Below are 27,366 nucleotides of genomic sequence, written 5' to 3' on the forward strand. Positions count from 1 at the left end.
AGTATTTATACATCCTAGGGGAAATGATTTATTGTGTCCGGTGGCTCGTAGATCGAGGGAAAACTCGAGGGTACGAGCATCGGATCCAGGGCTTGAAAACCGGATAGATATCACTCCCGGTTTTGGTTTCGGTTTTATGTTTTTTGAAAAAGTAAAGGTTTCGGTTTTGGTTTTGGTTTTGGTTTTTTAAAATATTATCTCTCTTGTTCCGGTTTTGCTCAAAGGGTTTTATTTCAAAGGAAACGGTTTCGGTTTCGGTTTTGGTTTCGGTTTTTTCCTTTTTTCTTCATTTTTTAGAGGGAAGAAGGCCAAGAAAGTGATCACTTTTTCAAATACTTTGTGTATGTGCCTAGAAAATGGCACTTTGGCAGTGCCAAATTTGTCAAATTTTTTAGTTATCAAGCCTTTTCACCTTTAGCATCTGTTTTTACTCAATTTTTACCAAAAATGCAGTATTAATTAGGCTAATTACCTGAAAAATTCCAAAACCAAAACCAATTCGGTTTTCAATCGGTTACGCTCTCGGTTTTGGTTTTGAATTTTGGAAAATAACGCTCCCGGTTTCGGTTTTGGTTTTAGTTGTGGGAAAATAACGCTCCTGGTTTCGGTTTTGGTTTCGGTTTTGAGCAATTTTAATCGGTTTTTGGGGGTTTCGGTTTTGGTTTTGGTTTCGGTTTGCAAGCCCTGATCGGATCTCCAGCCACGAACTTCACTTGGAATAAGCTACTCGCGATGGCTGGTTCTTGGTCACAAATAGACGTATAGGCAATGATGGTCTAAAAAACCATCATCCCTCTTAACTGTTTTCGCCCACTACCACTGTGGATAATTTGTATAAAAATGTGAATTAATTAAATACGTTCATTTAAATAACCTAAATTACCCATTTTACAGATATTTCTCCGAATCGGATCCATTCGGGAAATATGGAATTACATAACCCAATTCTGTCGCCGATCTTAGTATGAGTGGATCACAGGAGAGGCAGAAAATAAGCACAGTGTCGTAAGTTGTGAAATAGACTTATTAGTTAAATAATAATATTATGAGGGACGTTACACACCTAGTCTAATTAAATAATACGTAATTTGCATCGCCAAGTAGTATTAATTAAGCTTAAACTTAATTATATTACGAGACGATATTTTATGCGAGATGTCAAGTAGATGTTGAGTCCACTATTAAACATAAAATAATGCTGATTATGTTACATTGCCCAATGAATCCTAAAGTGTATTTTGTCGTACGTTAACATTAATAAATTGCTTTTAAGAATATTTCTGCGATCTTGAGTACTTTATTGGTAGTTTAGTATGATTTTTGTGTATATGGTAGAAAGGTTTTACAAAAGGTCTTTTCTCTACGAGCTATCCTGGTACGAGTAATTATTCACTCTCTAGGGAATAATTCTTGACTTCACCCCTTAACCAATTCTAATAATTCTAAATCCCTAAGCCAGTAATTCCAATTCTCACTATATCATAAATGGCGCCCAAAAGTGGTAAAACTTGCACTAAAAATTGCACTTGTGCAAATTTTAAGAACAAGTTTTCAAAGTTCCCTTCCCAAAAAATCCTAAAATTTTTTCGATCTACTTGAACCCAAAAAGCTCCAATTACGAAGCACTGTTCAAGCTTAAAATGTATTTTTTCTTTCCTTTTTCCTTTTTCCAAATTTTTCTTTTTTTTCTTTTTGATCCAATAGTACATTCTTGTCCTCAAAATTACGTAATTCAGTAAGACCTTGGGATAAGACTGTCACCTTAAACCATAAATTTTTTTTTTTTCTCTACTAAAAAAATGCTTAGTAATATTTCGTTGAAATAAGCACAACTTAGATTGACGAAATATTACGAAGATGAATTTTTTCAAATACTCTTCCGTGCATAATTTGCGGACAGGGGCATGAGAAAATTCACATAATACCATCTAATTCACGATTTACCAAAAATAAATCTGAATTTTAGTAAAAATGCTTTAATAAAATTTTAACCATAAATTTCGAAACCATAAAATTATCACTCTCTGGCATGCATGGTGGGTGAGATATCGTGGTATATATTGTGCCAATCGAGAAAGAACATCTCTCATTGAGCAAGGTTCTTAAAACCTGACTAGTCTCATGGGCGACAGTTAACTTGAAAATCACAGTAGTATCGTGGTGTTTCAGTTGCTGGGTGTTGCTAGAGAGGACTAATTTTAAAATCGCTATTTTCTGACACACATGGTGAATGAAAAATTGCAAGACATATTGTGTTCATCGAAATGTAAAAACTTTCTTCTACGAACTAATATTCTCGTGAATGATAGTTATTTCGAAAATCGCAGTAATGTCTTTGCACCTCAGTCTCCATGTACCTCTAGAAAATAACAACCAAAATTAAAATTTTCTGTGCTTTGATTACTTAATTAACATCTATACAGTGTATTTCGGAATTCTAACTGCAAGACGTTGTGGAAAAATTCTGAAATATAACTGGAAAACAGGCGAAAATTCTTCCGAGCTGAAATTTATACTCTAGAGTATAAACTAATTCTTGGACCAATTTGAACCTAAATGTAGGTCAAAAATACTATTTTTGTCTAGTTTGAAGATGACGATCTGACAACTGAACATAAAATACAAAAACAACCTACTAAAGTCATAGCATAGAAAACCCATAGAAATATCATAAAAATTCCATAGAATAACCTATAGAAAAAATTAAAATTATACAATTAAATAAATAAACTCATTCAAACTCGTCTCCCCTAAAAAGGAATAATTCGACAACTTGAATGAGCTAACAATTCTAGTCTGAAAAAATGATTATTAATCTATGGATCAATTAAGTCCTTTCCTTAAGTCGAAAAATCCTCATTTATGGTGGCTTGACCGCCTACTTGAGATCATTTTAGACTGTGTATTCCTTGTTGAAAACCCTCATTTATGGTGGCTTGACCGCCTACTTGAGATCGTTTTCGACTACCTTTCCTAGTTAAAAAATACTCATTTATGGTGGCCTGACCGCCTACTTGAGAGCATCTTTTAACTACTTATCCCGGAGACCCTCATTTATGGTGGCTTGTCCGCCTACTTGAGAAAAGTTTTCGAAAACAAAAACTTATCCTAAAAAATCCAATAGATTAATATGAAAACAATATAATTTAATGGATTGGCTCATTCAAACTCGTCTCCCCTAAAAAGGAATAAATCGACAACTTGAATGGGCTGATTGATTAAATTCGCCTCAATGTAAATAGCTTATAATTTAGTGAATAAACTCATTCAAACTCATCTCCCTTAAAAAAGGAATAAATCGACAACTTGAATGGGCTAATTGATTAAATTCGCTTCAATGTAAATAGCCTGCTTTACTAAAAATATTGAAATCTAATTAGAAATAGTACTAATATAATAATTTGAAAGTTGGAAATATGAGCACTTCAAGCCCATATTTTCCAACTATCAACCCAAATGAGTTGATTTTCTTGGGTCTCATAGACGTTGATCTGTAGAAACAAGAAATAAGCTCAATCTGTACATATTTCTTGATGTATATTTTTTATGTAAAAATGTTGAAATGTTCAAATGTAAAAAGAGTGAAATAATCTGCACACATCAGCAGATTATACACTCGATTCACGAAGTATTTATTCCCTCAGAAATCTTGATATCTTTTCCAAAAAACATATAATTTTCAAATTTTTGTGCCTTAAAATGAGATATTGAAAAAATATTTCGAAGTCAGTTAGAAATTCGTCTCAAAAACCTTCTCACAGAGTAGAGAAATATTTTCGTCGAGTTTAAAAACCACCAAGTCGTATGTAGGTAAAAAGGGCGCGAGTCTATTTTTAGATAGAAGCGGACATCCTTGAACTAGAAAAAACGCGCCAAACTCACTCCCTTCTTGCTTTCAAGTACACATCCACCTTGTACTATACAGAAATACACTCCGAGATCTGTGTACTGCAGGTGAATAACCACCACATCTTCGACTAGATGAAGGGGTGCGAGTTCATCGCATCTCCGACACGAGTCATTTTTTCTTAAAATATTTCTTCTCGTAGATATTTCTATCCGATGCGGCGTTGCCACACCATAGGATAGATACAGATTCAAACCCTCCGATTATGAAATCGTCAATTTCTTGTCAAAATAGACACGATTCTCTACTGCTGTATTTGCTTGAAAAAGCCACAATTTTTATAAATTGGTTCTGGAAACGGAAGCCATTTTACTAAAAATACTCTTGTACAAATGGACAGCTGAATTCATGATCGTAAGAACGATCTCAAAATCCATCAAATTCTGTCATGTTTAGGAAATCGACTCGCCTTTAATATTTTCTCATAGCCATCAATCTCATAGAAAATAGTGAGCACTTAGACCTCCTCCTCCCCGCCACCACCAGGGATGACTTGAGTTGAATAATCACTGGCAATTGAGGAAACGCGTATTTCTTATTTTCCCTGTGCTTAATTACACTAAAAAACTAAAAATACGCGCTCAAAGGCCATAAATTTTGACAAACTACAAGAACCGGAGGCACTCCATATCCTCTCAATTATGACGATTCGTAAGTGCAATGCCTGATAAATGACCTTCTGTCAGAAAGGCCAAAGAGGGTCGAACTGTCATAACAAGTTTAATGACCAGAGGAAGCAATTCAAAAGCGAGGATCGTAATTTTCCCCACTCAAGGCAAGGCAACGCCCTCGGCAGATGAATTTTAGTCGTAAGAACGATTGCAGAGCCTCCCCACTACTTCCAGGAAACTTAATTTCCCGCGGGAATTTTGTAGTCGAACTCGCCACTCAGTTTAGAATTTCTAATCATTACTTGTGTCGTCTTCGTACAGTAAGGAGCTTGCTCATACACCTCGTACTTCGCGATCTATGAACACTCCTCCAGCACTTAATACACGCAGTTGAGTAAGTAGAAATACTTTCAAGCTTTTGGATTTCGATACTAATAGTCGAACTTCCAGACGTTATAAAAAACTTAAAATGGAAAACGAAATTCGTCAAGATTCTGAACATTCTATTCTCAGTGACCAATCCCAGATGAATGACAAAGAGCAATCATCTGAGGATGACGTAATTCTTCCTCCGCCGGTTGACGAAGGTGTAGGTACTCAGTCTCAATCGCAGGAGTACGATATACCTTTCGATCTAGAGCCGTTGAAGGATACGACCAACGCCAGTGTTTACGCGATTTTTAAACAAACTTGGGATTGGAATCGAGTTATTCAGGCCGAGGTTAAAACAAATTTCGAAAATCAAAAACATGAACTTGTAAAATTAGCTAAAATAGTTACTGAAGCAAAAAATGTCGCGGCTTTTGCGAATAATAAAGTATCGGACGTCGCGGTTCAGTCTCATAAAAATCTTATAAAAGTAGGATCATGGGTCGACGAACTCAACGACAAGTTGAAAGCCACTCATATCGCTTTAGACGAAACGAATAATGTGTTGAACGATAATTCTACTGAAATCAAGAAAATTGCTCAGGATATTACGAACATGCAAAATGATAATAGAAAACGTGATATAGGTTGCTCTCAAGTCGTCGACGAGGTGAACTATATCAAGGAAAGAATGCGTAATTCTCCGATGATAAATGGCTCAAAATCGAAGTCTTTGGCAATAGATGCAGGATCGATTAAAAATGCAGGTATTTCATTTACGGACGATCAACTGCATTTCCCGCATGAATTTTTAGACGAATTCGACGCGTATTTTTACGAGACAAATACTGTGGAAAAACATAAAATTTTGGCCTTTAAAGGAGTAATTGCGACGAAAACTCATAAAATTTTCCTCGAAACTGTTCGTAATGTTCAGACGTACAATGAATTGAAAAATAAATTTTTGGATTTCTATTGGGACCGTAAAGCTCAAAACGAGGCGTTGAAAGCTTGCAAATACGATTTTGTCTATTCCGAAGACCTTAAAGATATGGCAAATAAAATGGCCAGATGGGCTAGAACTTTACAACACCATCGTAATGGAAATGACGACGAAATCATTGACATTTTGATAGGTAAGGCTCCCGAAGATTATCAAATGAGGCTTATGGAGGCAGGGCAGTCTATGGATAAATTCTTAGAAAAATTATCCAAATTGACCCAAATCCAACGCGATCCGGATAACGAAGTACCTATAACACTTCGACTAGGTTATAAACGTAGGTCTGATGATGAAGTGGTACCCGTGTCTACAAGCGCAAAGTACCAGAATAAACCACTTCCAGCTAATGAGCAATTACTTGCGATTTATAATTTATTATCACAGAAGTCGATTCCAAAAAATTATGGAAATAATTATAATCGCCAGCCTGCTCAGAAAGAGGAAACCGCACCTCAAACCTCACCCCCTCCAAAGCCTATAGGGACAGTTTACCCCTCTAAAGACAAATTTGAGCCGAAAACTATTTTACAAAATCCCAATATTCCGAAAAATCCAAATCCAACTACTCAAAATCCGACCTCGAAACCATTTTCTATTGATAAAAATGGCAACTTGACGATGAATAAATTTAAACCAAAAATGCCAATAACTGCACCAGCAGCTGCGGTACAATCGATCGAATTTGACCCCGATCTAAATGAATACGTTATAATCGAAACACCTCAAGAAGACCTTTCTGATGTCGTAGCAACTTGTAATATGCTTAATACAATTTTCTCTGATATTGACGAGGAAATAGATCAGGATACAGTTACAGCCGCCTTACAAATGCTTAGTGCAGCCGTGCCTGATTGGAGTGAAGGTGAAAGCTCCGAGTTGGGAAACGCCAACCACTAGGTAGCCAAGGGGCAACTCCTAGTGCTTCGTCAGCCCCCTCAGAATCTTGTTTAAATAAGTACATATGGGTTGGCGATGGTTTAAGCCATTACATGGCGAGAGGCGAAACAGACTTAATGAAAGATTTACCCGATTATTTACGCGACCAAATGTCTCTCGAAGAATTAATTCGAAGATTAGTAAAAGCCGAATTCCCGGAAAAATCACATTTCATATTGTCTGCTGGACAGTTAGAATTCAATTATTCAAGAAAACCTTACCAAGTAATCGAACATCAATTACGATCAGTAACAGACTTATTGCTGGATAAGGGTGCGCAGAGTATAATACTACTATTCCCCCTTTTAAAACCTCGAACGCCAGACGAACTCGCAGTAAAACTGAATCGCTATGTTGATTTTAAAAACATTTACGTACGCGTGGCTAATACACCATACATTCGCTTCTTGAGAACACCTGCACTAAGATTTTTAGAAACAGAAATCGTACAGAGCAGGGGCAAGAATTTCTTACGACCACGAGTAGGACCGAATCGAGAACTTATACCTATTGAAGAAAAATTTCATTACATTCCAGCTTTAAAACGATATTTTCCATCAATTTCTGAATACCGCGATATTCGTAATGTACTTAATTCCGAAATAGCGAGGCTTGAACAATTTAGGACATTTGCGAGAGAACTACCTCATCTGCCTGAATCCGATGATGCGCCTTCAAATGACGAAATGCCTCAAAACTTAGAAGCGCAAGTATTTGAAATTTCACCAATTAAAGAATTCGATGATTCTCCCAATTTGAGCTCTAAAAGGCCCAAATTAGATAAAAAATTCAGAATTGCAATTCGAAATCGTCTTAATGAACTGACATTATTCTCTAACCCAAATTCACCTACGATTGTAAGCATAGGCGATTTAGAAGATAAAGAAAATAATGAAAAATTCTCGCTTCCAATAACCATTTCAGAACGAATTAAGCGCATAAAAACGCAACTTTCTAAGAAAAGACCCAATTTTGACTTCATCGACGCAATCGATAATACTACTCTCAATGATGAGGAGCCTAATCCGGCAATCGCGTCCCAATTAGTGACTCAAAAAACAAATGACCCTGCGTGTGTCATCCCTGTCATAGTTGGCTCGAGAAAAATTGCTCTACAACTCGATACAGGAGCTCTACCCAATGTATTATCAAAATTAATGATCAAAACATTTCTCGAAGAGTCTCCTACTTGGATAAAATTCATTCGATTACGACGACAAGTCCAATTAAAATTAGCCGATAATACGATCATTCAGTCCGCGACTCATATTGTCGAGCTTAAAATGATACTCGGAAATGAGACAACTAAAGTACCATTCTATATTATCGACGCACCAGGCCAAACATTTATTATGGGCAGAATATTGATGGACCATTTAAAAATGACACTAGATATCCATAAGCGATATGCCAAATGTAGGCCGGAAGTTGGTAAAAAATTCGTAATTCCGTTTATGCACCCAGACGAATTTCAAAGTGCATTAACGGTATTTTCTCTAGGTATGAGTGACGAAGAATACGAGACATACTCTGAAGATATGTCTGATACTTATTATACCCTCACTGAGCAAGAAATAAATGAAGAGCGTAGATCAGCTCAAAGAACTTTTAAAGAAAATTTAAGATCTGACTTAAATTTAGTAGTCGAAAATGGATCAATAACAATTGAACAGGGGATCCATGGCTTCGATAGATTGCAACATTTCGCCGATATTTTTGACCTCAACCCTGGTAAATACACAGGTGAACAGGTTAAGTTCAATTTTAAAGAAGGAGACGAACACCTGAAACCATGGCGAGGAGAGAAATTTCGACCAAGCAAAAAATTATTACCTGCTCTACGAAAAGCAATAAATAAAATGCTCACTCTTGGCATAATAAAATATTCTCACTCATGCTACATTAATACCTTAGCACCAGTTGTCAAAAAGAACGGAGATATTCGTCTCTGTTTAGATGCTGACGAACTTAATAAATTTCTAATCAACGTTTTAACCGAGCCTAACACAATCGCAAGCATGCTCTATGACAATGCGGGCGATAAATTTTTCTGCACTCTCGATTTTACTGCTAGTTTCTGGCAGCTCGTACTTGACAAAGCATCACGACAATTCACCGCCTTCCAAGCTGAGGGGCAAGTGTACGAATTCATAAGACTCCCTTATGGATTGAAAACTGCATCTGGGGAATTCGTACATGTGATAAACCAAATAATCGATAATGAGGAAGGAATAACGAAATACGTAGATGACCTTAAAATATCCGGAACAACCTTCGAAGAAACTCTACAAAGACTTGAAAAAGTTTTCACTTTAATCAGAGAGCACGGTTTAAAACTGAATCCTACAAAGACGCAATTTTTTAGAAATTGCGCAGACCATCTAGGCTTTGTAATCTCGAACCAAGGGATAGGAAAGCAAAGTGATAAGATTAAAAAACTCGAAGAATTCGAGAAAAAATACACTAAACGAGGCAAATTTTCCCTAACAAAGAAGAATGACATTTTGGCTTTGGTGGGAAATACTGGACTTTACCGAGACTTCATCCCTCAATATTCACAAATCGTAAATCCAATATACCACCTGACGAAAGGTGATGTGCCTGTTGAGTGGAAGGAAGAACAACAAAAAGCTTTTGAAAAGTTGAAAGCTGAGTTTAAGAAAGATTTTAAGTTACAACAAGCTCCTAGGGAAGGAGATCTTTTCTTAGATACTCAGCTCTCAGAAGACTCAATGAACGGAGTACTTTTCTATATGGTCGAGAAGGAAAAACGAATAATAATGTTCATCTCGATAGCTTTTAAAGACCACCAGAAAAATTTTACATTATTTGATCGAGAGATTATGTGTTTGGTGAAATGCATACAAAAACTCCAAATGTGGTTACATGGACGAAAAGTTCATGTAAGGTCAAATCTTCTGCCAATTGTTAATCGATTCCGCGAAATAGCACAAACTCATCGAAAAGCAGCTCACTGGATAACTGTTTTAAACTGTTATGACATAATCTACGATATGAATTTTGCAAATAACACTCTATATAAAATCAAAGCACCCGAATTAGAAATTAATGCTATTGACGTATCTGATAGTTCAAGCAGTGATGGGTTTGAAATGCCTGAAATTGAAACAACTGAATTTGAGACAGGAATTGAACCTTTTGAGCTCAAATTTCTCGCCGAAAATATTCCTGAACTTCATAAGCGTCTGAGAAATATTTCACAATATCAACAAAATGATACTACTTGCAAAAGACTCATCGAAATACTCGAAGAAAAAATTCCTGCAAATTACAAAAAACAAAGAGATGCGCAGAAATTGAAATTATCGAAATTCGAAATCTTTATAAACGCTGAAGGACAGAAAATTCTACTAAGAAAATTAGAAAATGGCACAAAAGTACCCTGTCTGCCAAATGCACTATTTTATGACACAGTAGACTACCTGCATTGCGCTTATGGCCATGTAGGGTCTGCAAAACTCGATACAATGTTTTGACGAATTTATTATCACAACAACTCGTTAGCATATATTCGTGAAATTTGCAATATATGTATCATCTGTAAGGTCAATAAAAATTACGCAAATCATAAAACCCTTGAATATGCGCAAATCGAGGCGTATTCTCTCGGCGATGTTCTATCGGTTGATTTGCTAGGACCTTTACCTGCGATGAAAAATGATCCAAAATATCTCCTAGTGGTGAAAGACGTTTTTACAAATAGAACATGGCTTAGAACATTGTTCAATATCAAAAAGAGATCAGTTTGCCAACAAATGACCACAGTAATTTTTGATATTGAAAGCCATAGAGTTAACATCAAGAAAATAATAACTGATAATGGATCACAATTTCTTTCTGACTTATGGACCACTTTACTCGAAAAACACCACATTCAAATAGCCCATACCAGCGCATATAATCCCCAATCGTCGTCAGTAGAAAGGACAATGCGCTGGATAGGCGATAAATTACGAGTAAAAATAAACCAAAATCATGACCCATGGCGTTCTCATTTAGGCTGGCAAGACCTTATCTCTGAAATCGAAGATGAGTTAAATAATACACCTACTTCATTCGGTTTTAAGCCTAATGAGGCCTGGGGCATCGCAGATATTATCAGTTTGCAAATTCCTCAACCAGCTTCGAAATTCCAATTCAAAAAGGAATTAATCAAAATTGGCGAAAAAATAATTAAGCGCGAACTTCCTTCGGTGACATCTGAAAAATGTTTAGAAGAAACATTGAACCCTGATATTGACTTAATATTTGACACTGATGGGTATGTCAGAGTCACAGCAGATGGAGCTTGCTCCAAAAATGGCGATGCAAATGCCATCGCTGGAATCGGAATATGTTTCGCTCCAGACTCGATTTTGAACATTTCAGAGCGCATAACACACGCTGAATACCAACTTTCCAACAATCTCGCTGAATTGATAGCAATTCGAACAGCTCTACAAATACTTCGTCATAATGAGATTACAAAAGTGAAATTATTGAGCGACTCAAATTATGCTATAAAAGCACTGAATAATACTTGCTCCATGTGGCAGGCAAATAATTGGAAAAATTCTCGTAACAAGCCTGTACATCATGAACATCTCTTCAAAGAAATACTTGAACTTAAAAAAGAATTTGACAATGTTGAATTTATCCATGTTTTTGCAAGAAAACATGAATTCACGAATATCATCGCTGACTCTCTGGCTAAAAAAGCAGTTTACACTGTAGAACAACATAGACAAAAAATCGATGAGATGAATTCACGTCAAGTTATAGAGACTTTTATTCGTGAAAAGAGAAGATTGAAAAAGATTGAGGAAGAATATGCCTTCAATAAAGCCCATCCTGACCCTACCTTTTTTCAGAAGGGAGATTGGGTCTTAATGGCTAACCATCGACAATCTTCTTATGAGAAAAGAACTTCTGGTAAACTTTACGAAAAGAAAACTGGTCCATTTATTGTAGTACAACGAAATGGCCACAATTGTTATTTATTAAAAGCCACTGACGAGTCTGAGACTGATAGAGTCGCAAACATTCGCCAATTAACCTTATTCATCACTCAAGATAATCTGGAAAAATTAAGGAGCGAAGCTTGTCTCAAATCTAGCATTGATTTGCGCTCACTTGAGCAGCGAATTAAAGAATTTCTAACCGACTATCAAAACGAATCTGAATCAGAGGACGAAGATGACGAGTCAACTCCTGATTCAGACCATGACGATGATAGGGCGATTGTAATAAGCAAGAAAGATTTCAAGAAAGCCTCCGAAGTAGTACTTAAAGAAGTCGTGAAAACAGCACGTGAAAAGCGTGCTGCTGAACGAGATTTGCGTTCTGCTAAGACACAAGCTACAAAACAAGCGCCGAAAAATTCAACCCTCACAGAACCCCAACCTTCAACTTCAGGGGCACAAGAGAACCCTCCTAAAAAGAAAAGAGGTCGCCCTCGCAAACAGAGAATAGTTGATTTTGGCTCGCAGGAAACTATATCAACTCGCGCTAGTAGTCAGGACAGCCAAAGCAGCCAAGAAATTTACGACGAAATATTTTTAGACTCGGCTGATAATGTACTTGAAACTGAGCTTCAAAATGCTCAGAATCCACTAGATACCCCACCTGATTCTGCGCTAATAGACACACAGCCAACTGTCTCTCAACCGAAAGAAACTTCGAAAAAACGAGGGAATGGGGCAAAAACTCAAAGGTCAACGTCCCTACCAACACGGAGACACTCAGAAAGAGTCACAGCGCGATTACGTCCGAAACCAGCTCCACACTGGAAAAAACAACTTGAAGCGAAGTTTCTCAATTATGTATCAGACAGTGATCAAGAACCCTATGCTCGATTTTTCGAAATGGTTCCAGATGAAAAATCTGACAATGAAGAAAAATCGAAAAAATCACATAAAAAATAACAACAAAAAATTGCCTAGGGGGAGAGTAAATTCCCATCATATGTCCCACCTCACCCCCTAGACAAAATAAAAATAAAAACACAAACAGTTAGGGAGTGAGTAAACTTTTCATCATATGTCCCATCTCACTTCCTAAACAACAAAACTAAACAAAAACTAACCATAATAATGCCTAGAAGGTACATAAATCTCCATCATATGTCCCATTGTACTTTCTAGGTAACAAAAGTACAACAAACCTAAAGAATAGATAAAATTTTCTTTTCTTATTAAAAGACCTAGAAGATACACGAAAATTCTGTCATATGTCCCAGTATACTTTCTAGGTTATAATAATTGCAAAAATCGTATCATTTTTCCCATTGTGCTTTCTAGACCAATATGAACCAACCTATGTTTCGCCAAGAGCGATTCATAGCGACAAATTGTAAAAATAACATGTACAGTTTAGCTTAAAAATCCACTTATGTACAGACCTCGAGTTAGAAATATTTAATGCATTTTCGTATCCTTTCTAATCGAGCCGAAATACACATGATACTTGTACTATAGAGTACAAGCGTTGTGAAGACGCGAAAAACATTTGCCTTAATCGTAAGCGTGTATAATTAGTCTCCCTTTTTAAGTAAAACACTCAAGTCGTGTAAAAATCAGACTACCCTAAAACGAACATACTTCTAATGTAATAGGTAAACAAACACGACCTAGCACACGCATCGTGTATGAGTAAAAACGCCGCTAACAACTGATTTATTGCTCTAGTTCATTACCCCTACGACAAAGTAGAGTAGTAAGATGCGACGACGACCTTGCACTCGTCAAAACACCGCGCCGAGACAGATGCACCAGCTGATGCATCAATACGTCATTATAACACCCAAACAAATACTCATACACTGCATTTTCGTGATTTAATAATAAATAAATAGAGGAAAACAAATACGCTTCTAGTCTTATTCGCACCCAATTTGCAATACTCTATTTTTTCTCATAATCCTTTCATCTCTCACCTTTTTTCTCGCAATAGTTGAAAAATCGTAACATTCCATTAGAACCCTTCTCGTAAAAATATTCCAGATTTCCAGATCCCTTTTTATTTTGTGTCGTGTAGTTAACACGAGCACATTTTAAGATTAGACATAGGGTAAGATAGCTTTATTATAAGTGAGGTGAAAAAGATCACTCTTAGAAGTGTTAGGACATGGCATTTACCGCCACGAGCGGTAAATACACAGCCCCAACACTTTGATGCCTATATTAGTTGAAAGTACCTGTGATATTAGTTAAGTAATTTTTCAACAACTTATCAGTCTCTCCTTTTTAACAAGCCCGCGACTATTTTCATTGCGCATCAATATACCCCAGTGCTAGAAGATAGAAAACAGACTCTTTTTCTTCTCAAATTAAAAATTACGCGAGAGAAGCAGAAACTCGAGATAGTTATGAATATGATACCAGAATCGATGAAAAATTAACTACAAAGTAACACCGGCAGCTAAAAGAATACACCGTCATATATCATGCATGCTAGAAGCATGCATTATACAGACGATGTATTTTATTAAAATCATCTTTAGCAAAAATGAAAATGTACACAAACACCAGGCACACAGCTTGGCCATTTGATCTGATGTCTTATATCTCCAACACACACTTCGCACCTCGTTCTTCTTCTCAAAAGTACCGAATAAGGATAAAGCGCAGATGAACCACTTACAGATTTATAGAAACCCCTTCAATTTAAAAAGCAATAAGAATTACGACATCGCCGTTATGTTTCTGTTGCCTTTTTTTTTCTTCCTTTGATATTACCATTATCTCACTCAACTACCACCTCATCCTTAATTACTCATCAACAAATTTGTCTTAAAAACACACACGCTTTTAATTCCCATACACTGAGGTGGGGTTTAATTTCTAAAATCCATCTGCAATATCCGAAAAAGCGAACCAAAGGCGATACTCTTGCTCAGACTTAAGATTATTCTATTTTGTGTCGACTTCGAATCAACATCTCCAGGATCTACTAGCGGTGAGTCTGCGACTTTATTATTTTCCGATTCGGTACTTACAATTAGAATTGCTTATTTTTTACAACAAGTGTTTGATCTCGTCTCGCCCATCTAATAGTGGATTAGCCAGATCAATTTTTTGCATTTTTCATTTTATATCGACCTCGCGAGTGTCCGCGGACCTTGTCTATACCCGATTTTTCAAAATTTTAATTCGTCACCTTCTTTAAATTTTCTTTCAATTTCCGAAATTCTCATCTGGAGTTGGGGATTTTCAAGTCCTAACAAACTCCAATGATGTCATACTACGAGCTTATTTGTGACAGCTGTAAGCTTCCACTTGCACTGCCCGGTCCGTTCTGCGCGACGGACAGGGATCCGCTACACAGGGATATGATACATAGGGATCCGATACATATCACTACCTGTAGACACTTATATCACTATGGGTGTATATACCGAATTTATACCGAATCCACGATCATAAATGATCGTCATACACGAATTGTGCTTTGCCTATATCCAGGATGCAACCATCCAATTAGCGGAACCGATTTTCATCTAGTTGAACATACTATTCGCATCTTCCAATGTACCCAAAATGACAATAGAATACAATCTCTGTTAAATAGACTGTCAGTGCAAAGGGACTACATTACCCGCGTCGAATCAACCCTGAGCTCCGAAAATGTGACTCTCAGAGCACAACTTGAGGACCAACACAGAAATTTCCAAAATTTGCAAAGTAGATACGATATGTTACTGGACCAACAAATTGAGAATTTATTCTCGACAATTCGTCCACGCATAACCCAAAATCCATCTGCTCATAGCAGCACTTCGACTTCTTCTTACACACCCCCGACTTCGACGACGAATTCGGCTCTAAATCCGATTCCGTCCACATCGGGAATCAATCTCAGGCAACCCCCTATTTTTCAGTGCAATATTGTACCACTGCGACCTGCACCTCCTTCAACCCCAATACCTACGTCGAATTTCGCTCATACGATTCAACACGATCCTTTGACGAATACAATGCGTCCTCAAGACGAGGTGTATTGTGAGGTCATTGAATCCGAAACTCCACAGGAACCCATACCGTCAACTTCTTCTTGGAACCCCCCTGGCACAAGCCAGCGAATCACACGATCTTCGAATCGCGTAATTATTCGTCCTAATAGAGCTAAAAAACCTCCCCCAAAAATGAAAAAAGGCACATCCGCCGAACGCGGATTGCACCATCGTTGGTATAGGCTTCGATTCGGTACTAACTCCAGCGAATTACTCCCTTTCTATCCACTAAATTCCTACCCACATTATTACACCGCGGCTGGCTACGAGCTCGCCGAGGAGTTATATGTCGTCGTATTTTTCGCGCATAATATTCTTATACTCGGTGATGGACACGCAAATGGTATTGTACAATACCTGGGCATGTCCAGGCCATACGAATCGTTAATAAATAACGAAATTTACAGGCAGGACCTTTTGGCCTCTGACCTTTTACGTTATTTAGAAACCTTTGAAGAACTCCCAAGACGAATAATGATTGCCATAGGAACCTTCGATGCTCTCCGCTCTACTCCCTACGGCGAATTCTTCAATAATATCCAAGCGCTTTGCCTTTTCTTACGAAGACGCCAAGTCGCTGAATTGATCATTATGCCATTAGTCCCACATTCAAATCTTCACAGCGACTCCGTAGCACTGATTAATCGCGCCCTATCGTATGATTGGGAACGAATTTTTGGCGGGCGGATCACGCGAATTCCCCAAATTTTCGAAAATCTACACGAACGGACCGCCGGATGGAACCAAAACGGTCCATTTTATCCACCCCCGATGTACCATCACACTGTAAGAGCGATCAAAACCCGATTCATTCCCAACATTTTACGTAGGGACAACTTAACGCTATCACAGCCACCTCCAAACCGCAGCCCTATGCCTCTCCCACAGCACACAGTCTCGACCACTGGACTCGACTTAAGTGTTCCCAGAGTCGTTTTGACACCTGTACAAATAGTCCAGAATACACCCACTCTCCGACCCATTGCTCCTCGTCCTACCGTAATCACTCCGGCTCCAGTTTCCTAGAATCCGCCAACCCTTTCCACCTCATCTTCCCCACAAGATGACCAAATAGTACCCTCTTCATCCGATGACACTCAAAACGTTGGAAAATTAGGAAAATTGCGCCGTATAGAGCGGCGTAAACACCTTGCGGAGGTCGATGCAGAAGTTTGTAATGTTAGGCGTCGCACTGATCGTATTATGAAAATCGTCGAAGAGGCGATTCAAACCGTCGAAAGTAAAAGTATGCCGAAATTAACCGCTGAGGGCGAAGACCCCCAGCCATCTACTTCTGCTTACAGGAACCAGGATCCTCCAGTACTACACCCAGAGTCATCCACACAGTCGTGGGCGGAGGAGGCCGACAACGAGGATAGCGATCACAATGACGACTCAACTGATAAAAACGAATAATGACAAAAATAAAGCTTGATTGAGACAAACTACGTGATCGAAATAACGACTCCGCTACTCCAATACGACATTTCGTAATATCTAGACTTAATCATTTTATTACTACTTAATTTTAATTTAAATTTACTGTAACGTTAGAAAAATATTGACTTTACAGGGAACAAAAAATCAAAAATTCAAAAAGTTAGTATTCTTAGAAAACCTTACTAATAAATTTTTCTCCCACAGAATCATAGAAAAACAAAAACCAAAATCGCAGCGCTGATAGACGCGACGACATCTTGAGCTACGATTCCGATTTTATGACCGACATTACGATTACAATCCACAACCGATCGATGACATTATTTTTCACACTCATCACAACTCTTCACTACAATACTTAATCAACTCAAGTACTATTTTTTCTACATTTCTACGAAAATTCAAAACGATATTCTTATGTACATGTAATAATATTGGCGATGCTATATCCTTATAGTTATACTATATGTTAGGCAATTAGGTTATTTTTGCATTTTATCATACTATGCATTCCTATTGAAATATCCTTTTGCATTTATGTCATAATTATTTTTAGTCATGTTATAATTTTTTGCATTTTTATACTCTCAGACATTTCACAACTATGTACATATCTTCGAGTAATTTTAAGCTAAATTTTGACATTGTGCCCAAAGTCTGACTTCTTTCTCAATAGCATTTCTTTTTCAATACTTCGAATACAGGGTAATAAACACTCTGCATTTTTTCAACTTTTTCAATTTTCGACTCATCTTACCATATTAAAATTTGGGATCCAAAAAACTTTCAAAAATTGCAGTATGACCTAGGATCTTGATAGGTAGAATAAAAAATAGACACATAAAATTGCAATATAAAAAATATCGGCCTTTTATACTCGTCATACATGCAAATCACTCAAAATAGAACTTCGATAATTTTATTTTATACTATCTATAGGCTAAAATCACGTTTATTGACCAAGAACAGTCTCGCTGGCAGAATACGTACCTATAAATACGTATTTCTTCTAAATTGTTAGGAAAACCTTCTTGATCAAACCCTCACGACGTCTAATTTGGCTACCTATATAAAAAAAAAAAAAAAAAAAAAAAAGAAAAGAGGACATTCATGAACTCTAAATTTTCTTATAGGACCTCCACTAAAAATCGTTACCATTTTTGAACCTGTCAATAATTGCTATTACTATAACGATGTATCCTTTGATTAATGGTCACTTGCTGGTGTCTATTTCGTATTCTGATTGGCTAGTACCTTCTATTATTTACTGAGTTAACTTCAAATACTCACACCAACTCATATGTCTAAACTGTCGCTTATGGGTGATTGAAAAAATACCACATCACCTAGTTCTGTTGTGAACTTTCCAACTTTACTCAGAAACGTGCCAATTCAGCTCGAGGGCTCAGCATTCAGCAAGTTGATTCACATCATATCGTGGTACGAAAATTGATAGCATTATTTTTTGAAACTCCCAGCCTTCGCATTCTCATCTCAAGAAATTTGTCTCCTCTTATTATCCTGCAGATCAACGCAGTAAAGTACGAAGGGGCAGGGTGAGTGCATCCTTCCTTGTTTAGGAAGGGAGGGGGGAGGAGGGTTACAGGTCATATTCTCTCTATCTTTACTCATGATCCGTGCTTCACCCCGTGACCTGCCGGATTGGGGTCAACCCCCGGAGGGGCATATGATATGAGGGAATATGCCCTGATCGCCTTAGCGATAATTAAATTAATCCCTTCGTACATTTAATCGTAATATTCTTCGTTAGCGTAGGCGTATAAGATTTACTTATACCAGAGGTATGGCAACGTGAGAACTATGCATATAGGGGAAAGTATTTATACATCCTAGGGGAAATGATTTATTGTGTCCGGTGGCTCGTAGATCGAGGGAAAACTCGAGGGTACAAGCATCGGATCTCCAGCCACGAACTTCACTTGAAATAAGCTACTCGCGATGGCTGGTTCTTGGTCACAAATAGACGTATAGGCAATGATGGTCTAAAAAACCATCATCCCTCGTAACTGTTTTCGCCCACTACCACTGTGGATAATTTGTATAAAAATGTGAATTAATTAAATACGTTCATTTAAATAACCTAAATTACCCATTTTACGGATATTTCTCCGAATCGGATCCATTCGGGAAATATGGAATTACATAACCCAATTCTGTCGCCGATCTTAGTATGAGTGGATCACAGGAGAGGCAGAAAATAAGCACAGTGTCGTAAGTTGTGAAATAGACTTATTAGTTAAATAATAATATTATGAGGGACGTAACACACCTAGTCTAATTAAATAATACGTAATTTGCATCGCCAAGTAGTATTAATTAAGCTTAAACTTAATTATATTACGAGACGATATTTTATGCGAGATGTCAAGTAGATGTTGAGTCCACTATTAAACATAAAATAATGCTGATTATGTTACATTGCCCAATGAATCCTAAAGTGTATTTTGTCGTACTTTAACATTAATAAATTGCTTTTAAGAATATTTCTGCGATCTTGAGTACTTTATTGGTAGTTTAGTATGATTTTTGTGTATATGGTAGAAAGGTTTTACAAAAGGTCTTTTCTCTACGAGCTATCCTGGTACGAGTAATTATTCACTCTCTAGGGAATAATTCTTGACTTCACCCCTTAACCAATTCTAATAATTCTAAATCCCTAAGCCAGTAATTCCAATTCTCACTATATCATATTTTTTTCAGAATTTTTGAGAGTCGGAACGATATGAAAATTACGTTTTGAAACTTTTTGAGCTAATTTTTTGTACAAAAAAAAGTGGCAACACTGATTTTTATGATATCACCAAAAAGCCTTTCAAAAACTCTAACTATGGGAAAAAGTTCCATTTTGGTAGGTATCGCGGTTATCGAGCAATCCACTGCTGAAATGGATGATATTTTAGGTTCACTGAAAATTTTGACACCCCCTGGCTGCCGTTAAAAATGAGCTAGTGGGCTGCGATTTGCGCCATTGGTCATCCCTTCGGAAGGACTTTCCACAGGAAAAATTTCAAAAAAGTCGCCGAACCCACCTACCTACCACTTCTTGGTCCAATTGACGTGGAATGACCCATATTACTTACTTGGGTATTCTCATACGCGAGTTCATATTCTATCATCTTTGGAAGGAAATTTGTACTCACCTGAAACAAAGAAAATTTAATGGGGATTAGTTAGTTATAAAATTATTGATCAATCAACAGAACAGAATGATATATGTATCTATATATATGAAATACCTAATGGTCAAAGAGCAACGTTCAATATAGAGCAGGAAAATATGAATATTCACAAATTAAGAATCATAAAAATTGTAAAATTGGTTGTAAAAATCATTCAAAAATATAAAAATTTATATTATCATCAAAAAACGACCAAAATTGGAGAAAATGTCTCATTTGGGTAAAATTTGCACAGATTGCATAGCATATTGAAAAATACTACGAGTTAATCGGAGATCCTCAAAATTGAATGATGATTAGACAAAACTTCTTAAAGTGTGATATTTGTCAAATTGACCCCCCCCCCCCCACTAGATATAAAATTACCAGAAGTTGAATCATCGTAGTATCTAACAGAATTTTTTTTTTTTGAAAAAAATCACTGCTTTTTTCACCAGATAGGTACCTTTTTTAAACCAAATTTTCAGAAAACTCTCCACTCGACTCCTCCCTCTTTATCAGTTTTTTCAGCCAGTAAACACCCTGGAGAGAGTTCGACGGAAAATTTGTCCACAGATGTAGGGAAAAACACCAATTTTTCCGATTGACATCATAGGTACTCATTTACTCATATGACTAGTAAAAATTATCATTTTCAATTTTGGATTCTTGGGCAGCCCAAATGTGAATTTTTTAAATTTTAAAACAAGAAATATGCCTAAGTTGGTCCGAGCGTAGATGCGAGGAGGTTTTTTTACCTTTAAAATTTTAGAATTTAAAGATTTTTTTTAGGATGGTAAGGGTGAGATGATTCATCTTATTCTGCTACAGTCCTTCATGAAAATAATGAAAACTCTGCTGAAATTTTCAGACGCCGACAAACTATTATCAGAATTTAAAGATGCTCGCTATATCGTCGTTACTTATAATGTTCGCAGTTCCATGTTACATCGGAGAATTCATCTCGCATATGGTAAACTGGATTTTTTGTTCGATTTTAACATTAATTAAGTTACGATTACCTACGTACATATTTTACTTTACTTATTTTCTTACATGACAGAACGGAGAATTTCAATTCGAACTGTACAGCACGAATTGGTACAAGAAATCCATCAGGTACCGGAAAGAATTCTACATTTTTCTGATGTTTCTAGACAGAACATTTACTATTAACTTTTTCGGCAAGTACGCCGTGAATTATGCCTTGTTCTTGAGTGTACTGCAAAAGATATATTTAATCGTGCAATTCCTTCTGATAATGAAAAAAAAAGGTGCTCTGTAATTAGAATTAGGTACGTTCGTTTCGTTAATTTGTTTCATGTAATCGCACCCGAACACCCGATTCTATCACAAAATAAAATAAATACCAGGGCCAGGTACCTGTTTTGTCATAACTTTATTAGCTTATTATTATCAATATAAAATACATTATCTACACGGTGAATATTCGTATTTGTTGTCTTATTTGTGACAGTAATTGAATGAAAAAAATGTCATTCGTTTCATCAATAAAATGACAAGTGATGGGTACCTAGACTCACATGTTTTTTGTGTGTTTTTTTTACATCTAATCATCAAAATTAAAGACAATACGAAGACCCGGCTCATACGAGCGGAGACGTTTACTTGCAATGAGCCACGCGAACACGCGTGATATTTCAATTCGAGAATTTTGAAACATGTCAAAATACTCATCGAATATGAAAAATACCCAAATCGCGAATGAACAGATCACCAAATCGACGTACTCGTATTTTATCGCCATGAAGAACTACGTGAGGTTTGAGGGCGCTTACGAATCTTACTTTGCTAAAACATCGATTAGCAAAACATTGCGGGTAAGTATCTATTCTATTGTACTTATATTAGCTTTTTGCATTTTCTATGTAGGTATGTAAATCGATCAAAGTCAGCTCATTTGAAAATTTGAGAAACGTGACGTTTCGTTTGCTCGAGCCTGGCCCATTTTTGTATTAAAATAGTAAAGTGAAATTTGCGAAATTCTTTGACATGGCTTTGATTTTTCCAAACATAGAACGAATAGTCTGGCATATGACAATAGGAATAATGGCACCCCCTATCTCAAAAGCAGATACTTTCTTCTCACATTCTGCACTCATGGTCCATGTTTCACAGGAATACTTCAGAACAGTCCATACATAGCATCGCATAATTCTCTTTCTCAGACCTAGACTCATCGTTCGATTTCCCAGCACACTGGCTAGGTTATTGAAAGCACTTTTTGCCATTCCAATCAGTGATTTAATTTCTTTACGATCTCTACCATAAACTTGAATTATCACAGTTGGTTTCGGTTTGACCTCCAATCTCACAAATATTGTCCTCTCTAATTTTGGAATTCTGGCACTGATTTTATCGCTGATTCTGGTACCTATGTATTAATATACCAACACCTAGTTCATGTGTGTGTCTTTGCCAGGGTAAATCATTTCATAATCTTTACCTATCTGCCTGGTTTCCACCATTTCCAGTCCATTGGGTCTCGCTTATTCCTAATATGTCGATTTGTTACCTACTGGCTTCCGTAATTACATTAGCGAGTTTTCCAAATGTGTACAAAGTTCTCACATTCAAGGTTGCAACATTGGTGTTGTTCCACCTTGTTTTGACTCCGCATATTCTTCACACGCTATCCGGCTGCCTTGCAGATGAGGATTTTTTTAAAAAAATTTTCCCCAATCCGCACCAGGCAGTGGGGGGTATTTTATTATTAAAGAAAAAACAATCTTAGACTAGGGGTTACTAGAATAAACATATGTATCTAAATATTATTATAGCTTCACCCCAATTCTAAGCAGGGAGGGGAGAGGGGAGAGGGTAGTCGGGGGGCCCGCATAAGAATCATCCGCACCCCCCTGCCGATTCTCCAGGACAACTTTTTTCTTAAAGGGGAAGTCCTAATGAACATTTCCAGCCCTTGTCCTCAAAAAAAAAGTGGCCCTACTTATAAAATGGCGGCCATTTTGATTGACAGGTCAGCCAACATAGGACTTTCACGGAATTTTTTAAACTGTACAAAGGTAAGAACGAAAGAGCAGGCAAAAATTCATCACCTGTCACAATTTCAAGCGCTAAAGTGCCTTTTTCGATTTTTGGTGAATTTTCAAAAATCAAATTTTGGCCAAAATGTGAGAAAAAAATCAAAATTTTACCAAATTGACCTAGAAATCTTAAATTTGGGATATATCCTATTTTCGACCTGTCAAATCGATTGGAAACTGTTTCAAACCGTTTTGAGCAGTTCTGGAGCCTCCAGCAGATTTTGAAACATGAAATTTCCCCAAAATTTCATCAAATGGAGTTAGCAATCTGAAATTTACTCTGCAAACTAATTTCAATACAATATGAAGTCGAATGCATGGTGGTTTCAAGTGGTTTTGAAACTTCCAGCTACTTTTTCGATATCTCAATTCTCCTAAAAACGCGATGAAACTTTTCAAAAAGTCATTGGTAGCTCCAAAATTACTTGAACTTGCCTGAAGTCGTCTTCAGAAGATGTTAAAATTGATGTGCAGAGTTAATTTCAGCTGGCTAACCCCATTTGATGAAATTTTGGGGAAATTTCAAATCTTAAAAATCTGCTGGAGGCTCCAGTAATTTTCAAAAAATCGCTGGAGGCTCCAAAACGACTTAAAAATCACGTGCAGTCGACTTCATAGTGTATTGAAATTAGTTTGCAGAATTAATTTCGGTTTTCCAACTCCATTTGATGAAATTTTGTGAGAATTTCGAGTTTCAAAAATCTGCTGGAGGCTCCAGAACTGCTCAAAACGGTTTGAAACAGTTTCCAATCGATTTGGCAGGTCGAAAATAGGATATATCCCAAATTCAGATTTCTAGGTCAATTTGGTAAAATTTTGATTTTTTTCTCACATTTTGGCCAAAATTTGATTTTTGAAAATTCACCAAAAATCGAAAAAGGCACTTTAACGCTTGAAATTTTGACAGGTGATGAATTTTCGCCTGCTCTTTCGATCTACCTTTGTACAGTTTAAAAAATTCCGTGAAAGTCCTATGTTGGAACGCAAAACCTGGGAATTTGGCTGACCTGTCAATCAAAATGGCCTCCATTTTGTAAGTAGGGCTACTTTTTTTTTTAGGACAAGGGCTAGAAATGTTCCTTAGGACTTCCCCTTTAAGAAAAAAGTTGTCCCGGAGAATTGGCGGGGGGGGGGGGGTGCAGATGATCCTTATGCGGGCCCCTGACTAGGGGAGAGGGGGGAGGTGAGACGGATTGTCCACCACGACCGAAACCCCTAAGGCAGTTGCCTAAGGCCCAGTTGTCACTTCCTAGGTTTCGTTTCCACGCGTAGCTGTTCCGATCACGACTGAGCCCCCAACCTGTCTCAGGGTGAAGTTTGAAGGGGGAGTGATTTTGCCTAGGGGTGATCCCAACAAGTTAGGTCCCCTAGTTATTGCCACGAGGTTTATTTGGACTTTTGTGGGCAATCGGTGCACTTGCTTAGGGCTTCTCACCAACTGCCCACAAGAAAAGATTGTTTTCTGTATTATAAGTTTAACATTTACAATTATGGATAAATATTATAGTAAATTTTAGGATTATCTCAAGATCCAGGTAAATTTGGTCCCGAGTATTTCATGTCTTGAATTTGGCTTCAGGCATAATTTGATTTACAGTTGACAATATTGGTTTTTGACATCTTGTTCAGGTAGTCACGCTTTCATGTTTGGTGGGAGGTGCAAACTCTCAGAGTCACTGTAGGGCCTTTGAAGCACTCTAGGAGCGCTTGTTTAACCAGTGGCCATTCAAGTTGGTCTAAGCCACACCCTAATCTTGGTACTGTGATTTTTGTGATGTTTAGCTCAACACATTTGGCTGCCAGAGCTTTCATTGTTTGTACAAAGTCTCCTATTGTCAGCTAGCTTGTCCTGATGTCTTTCTTTGGTTACTGCATATAAAACATAGTTCCCTTTATCTCCACCACATCACCCACTTTGGCACCTCTTGACTTTAGAGTGTTAACATTGCCAAAGGCTCTTCTGAATTTCACTACTATGCCCTTACTCATCTCAAAGTCTCAGCTAACACAATGTGCCAAGGCATACTCTGCAGCACTAGGTTATGTCTTCTAGTTCTTCTATTGTAAATACTCCATTTGATCTTACTGATATGTGATCTGTCACGAGAAAACCAGGTTAGTGTCCAAAAAATCGATTTGGTTTTTTTTTATGGATATTGGTAGTACTCAATGTGCAGAATCCGCCTGAGGTGGTTAAAACGTTCGCGAACGATTCTTTTGACCCTAAATTCAAGGTTAAAAAAATAGAGCAACTACAAAAAAAGATTGAAATTTTTTTTGTGATTTTCTTGGAAAGTATGTTCTGGGGAGTCAATATGCAAATTTTTGGGGCAATCGGCCCTTATTTGGAGAATTAGTGCCATTTTATTGAAATTTGAATGAGGCTTAAGCTGGAAAAATCAACTCTTTCCACCTTGAACAAGATTTTTGAAAAAATTGAAAAACTCAATAAATAACTTTATTTTATATTAATTATTATTCATTCTTAGTAGTTTTCGCGAAATTTTTGGCGCAAAATTTTTAAAAAACGAAAAAATCGATTTGGGGAAATTTCGATTATTGGCCTTTGGCAACCCTGATTTTGAAAAAAAATGTCAGGTCATGTTTACACCCCTTGTGGCCAAAAGTAGTCCAAGTTTCACGGACCTATGAATCATAGATCGTCAAACACGTAGATTCAAACCTTCAAATGCCCGTCCTGTAAAATTTACGTTTTGGACACTAACCTGGTTTTCTCGTGACAGATCACATATACGTCCCCAGTTGTCCCTCTGGATCTTAGCCTCGTGTTTCCTTTCGATATGTTCAAGTATATTCTTCACCTGAATGGGGGCCAGTTTGCAGGTGTGCAGTTCACTAATGCTTACATTATTATAGATTTGATTAGGGGGAAACAAAAAGAAAAACTGAACAAATTAAGAATAAATCAGGAGGATGTTTTGGTTGAGGAAAATGAAATTAAGGTTTCTAATGAGTTTAATAAATTTTTTATTGACTCTGTTGATGATATCTCAAAGGAATTCCAAAACCGTGAAGCAAATAGGGTGTTCCCAACCAAGAAAATATTAAATAGCATGGGGTTCCCTCCAGTAACTTGTGATGAAATTCGTGCAGAGGTCTCAAGTCTTCCAAACAAACCATCTACGGGATACGATAACATTCCCTCTAAACTGTTTAAAGAAAATTCTGTTATTTTGGCACCAGTTATTACTGATATTGTAAAGGGAGGAATTGCGCCATTTTCTGTCGTTTAGGCGAGAGAAAATTGTTCTCCTTCTACCTTTCGCTCAGTTCTCTTACGTAACCACGCTATCTAGCGGTTTAGTTCGCGTCAGTGAAGTGTTTCACGTTATCCGATCACAACTTCAGTCAACCGCGGACTCACTAAGCGAGAGCTTAGTTCCCATTCAATAGATAGGTCGAGGTGCGGAGCCCTATCAGTACGTTCGACGTATGGAGCACGTACTTTCCACCTAATAATTACTGGGATATGGAATATCTTTTACGTAATGGACTATTGGATTGGATCGTGGTTACTCAAGAGATGAACTGCAGCATCTCTAAATTCTCATAATGAGTCATTTATGTCAGACCTGCCCTATCCAGCATAGATGTCCTTGTCCCTGGGTGGTGTTTTTAACACGTATTTGCGACTACTGTGTACTCGCTTCCTTTATTTAAATCGTAATTCTATTTACGTAATATAATCAGACTATGTATAATACAGTGCTTAATTAACAATAAAGCTAATGTAACGTTATAGTCGACCGAGTATTCATTTTATTCATATTTCTCTATATGCATAATTTATATTTCATATTATCTCCGAAGAGTAGGTATACGAGG

The 27,366-nt window shown here is 37.2% G+C and overlaps 2 protein-coding genes across 2 annotated transcripts in view; both read left to right on the forward strand.

The window, feature by feature from the left end:
* The window catches only part of Or85f (Odorant receptor 85f), a 29,719-nt gene extending 7,865 nt beyond the window's left edge, over positions 1-21,854 (forward strand). The window contains exons 3-4 of the mRNA XM_065367604.1: positions 21,327-21,428; positions 21,519-21,854. Coding sequence (XP_065223676.1) covers positions 21,327-21,428; positions 21,519-21,740 — 324 coding nt within the window. The 3' untranslated portion in view covers positions 21,741-21,854. The remainder of the gene's footprint in view (positions 1-21,326; positions 21,429-21,518) is intronic.
* Positions 21,855-22,159: 305 nt separating this feature from the next.
* Positions 22,160-27,366, forward strand: part of LOC135848083 (uncharacterized) — a 30,193-nt gene continuing 24,986 nt past the window's right edge. Inside the window, exon 1 of the mRNA XM_065367858.1 lies at positions 22,160-22,296. Within this exon, the coding sequence (XP_065223930.1) occupies positions 22,222-22,296 (75 nt within the window). The 5' untranslated portion in view covers positions 22,160-22,221. The remainder of the gene's footprint in view (positions 22,297-27,366) is intronic.

Source organism: Planococcus citri, chromosome 5 (assembly GCF_950023065.1).
Source record: "Planococcus citri chromosome 5, ihPlaCitr1.1, whole genome shotgun sequence".
NCBI lineage: Eukaryota > Metazoa > Arthropoda > Insecta > Hemiptera > Pseudococcidae > Planococcus > Planococcus citri.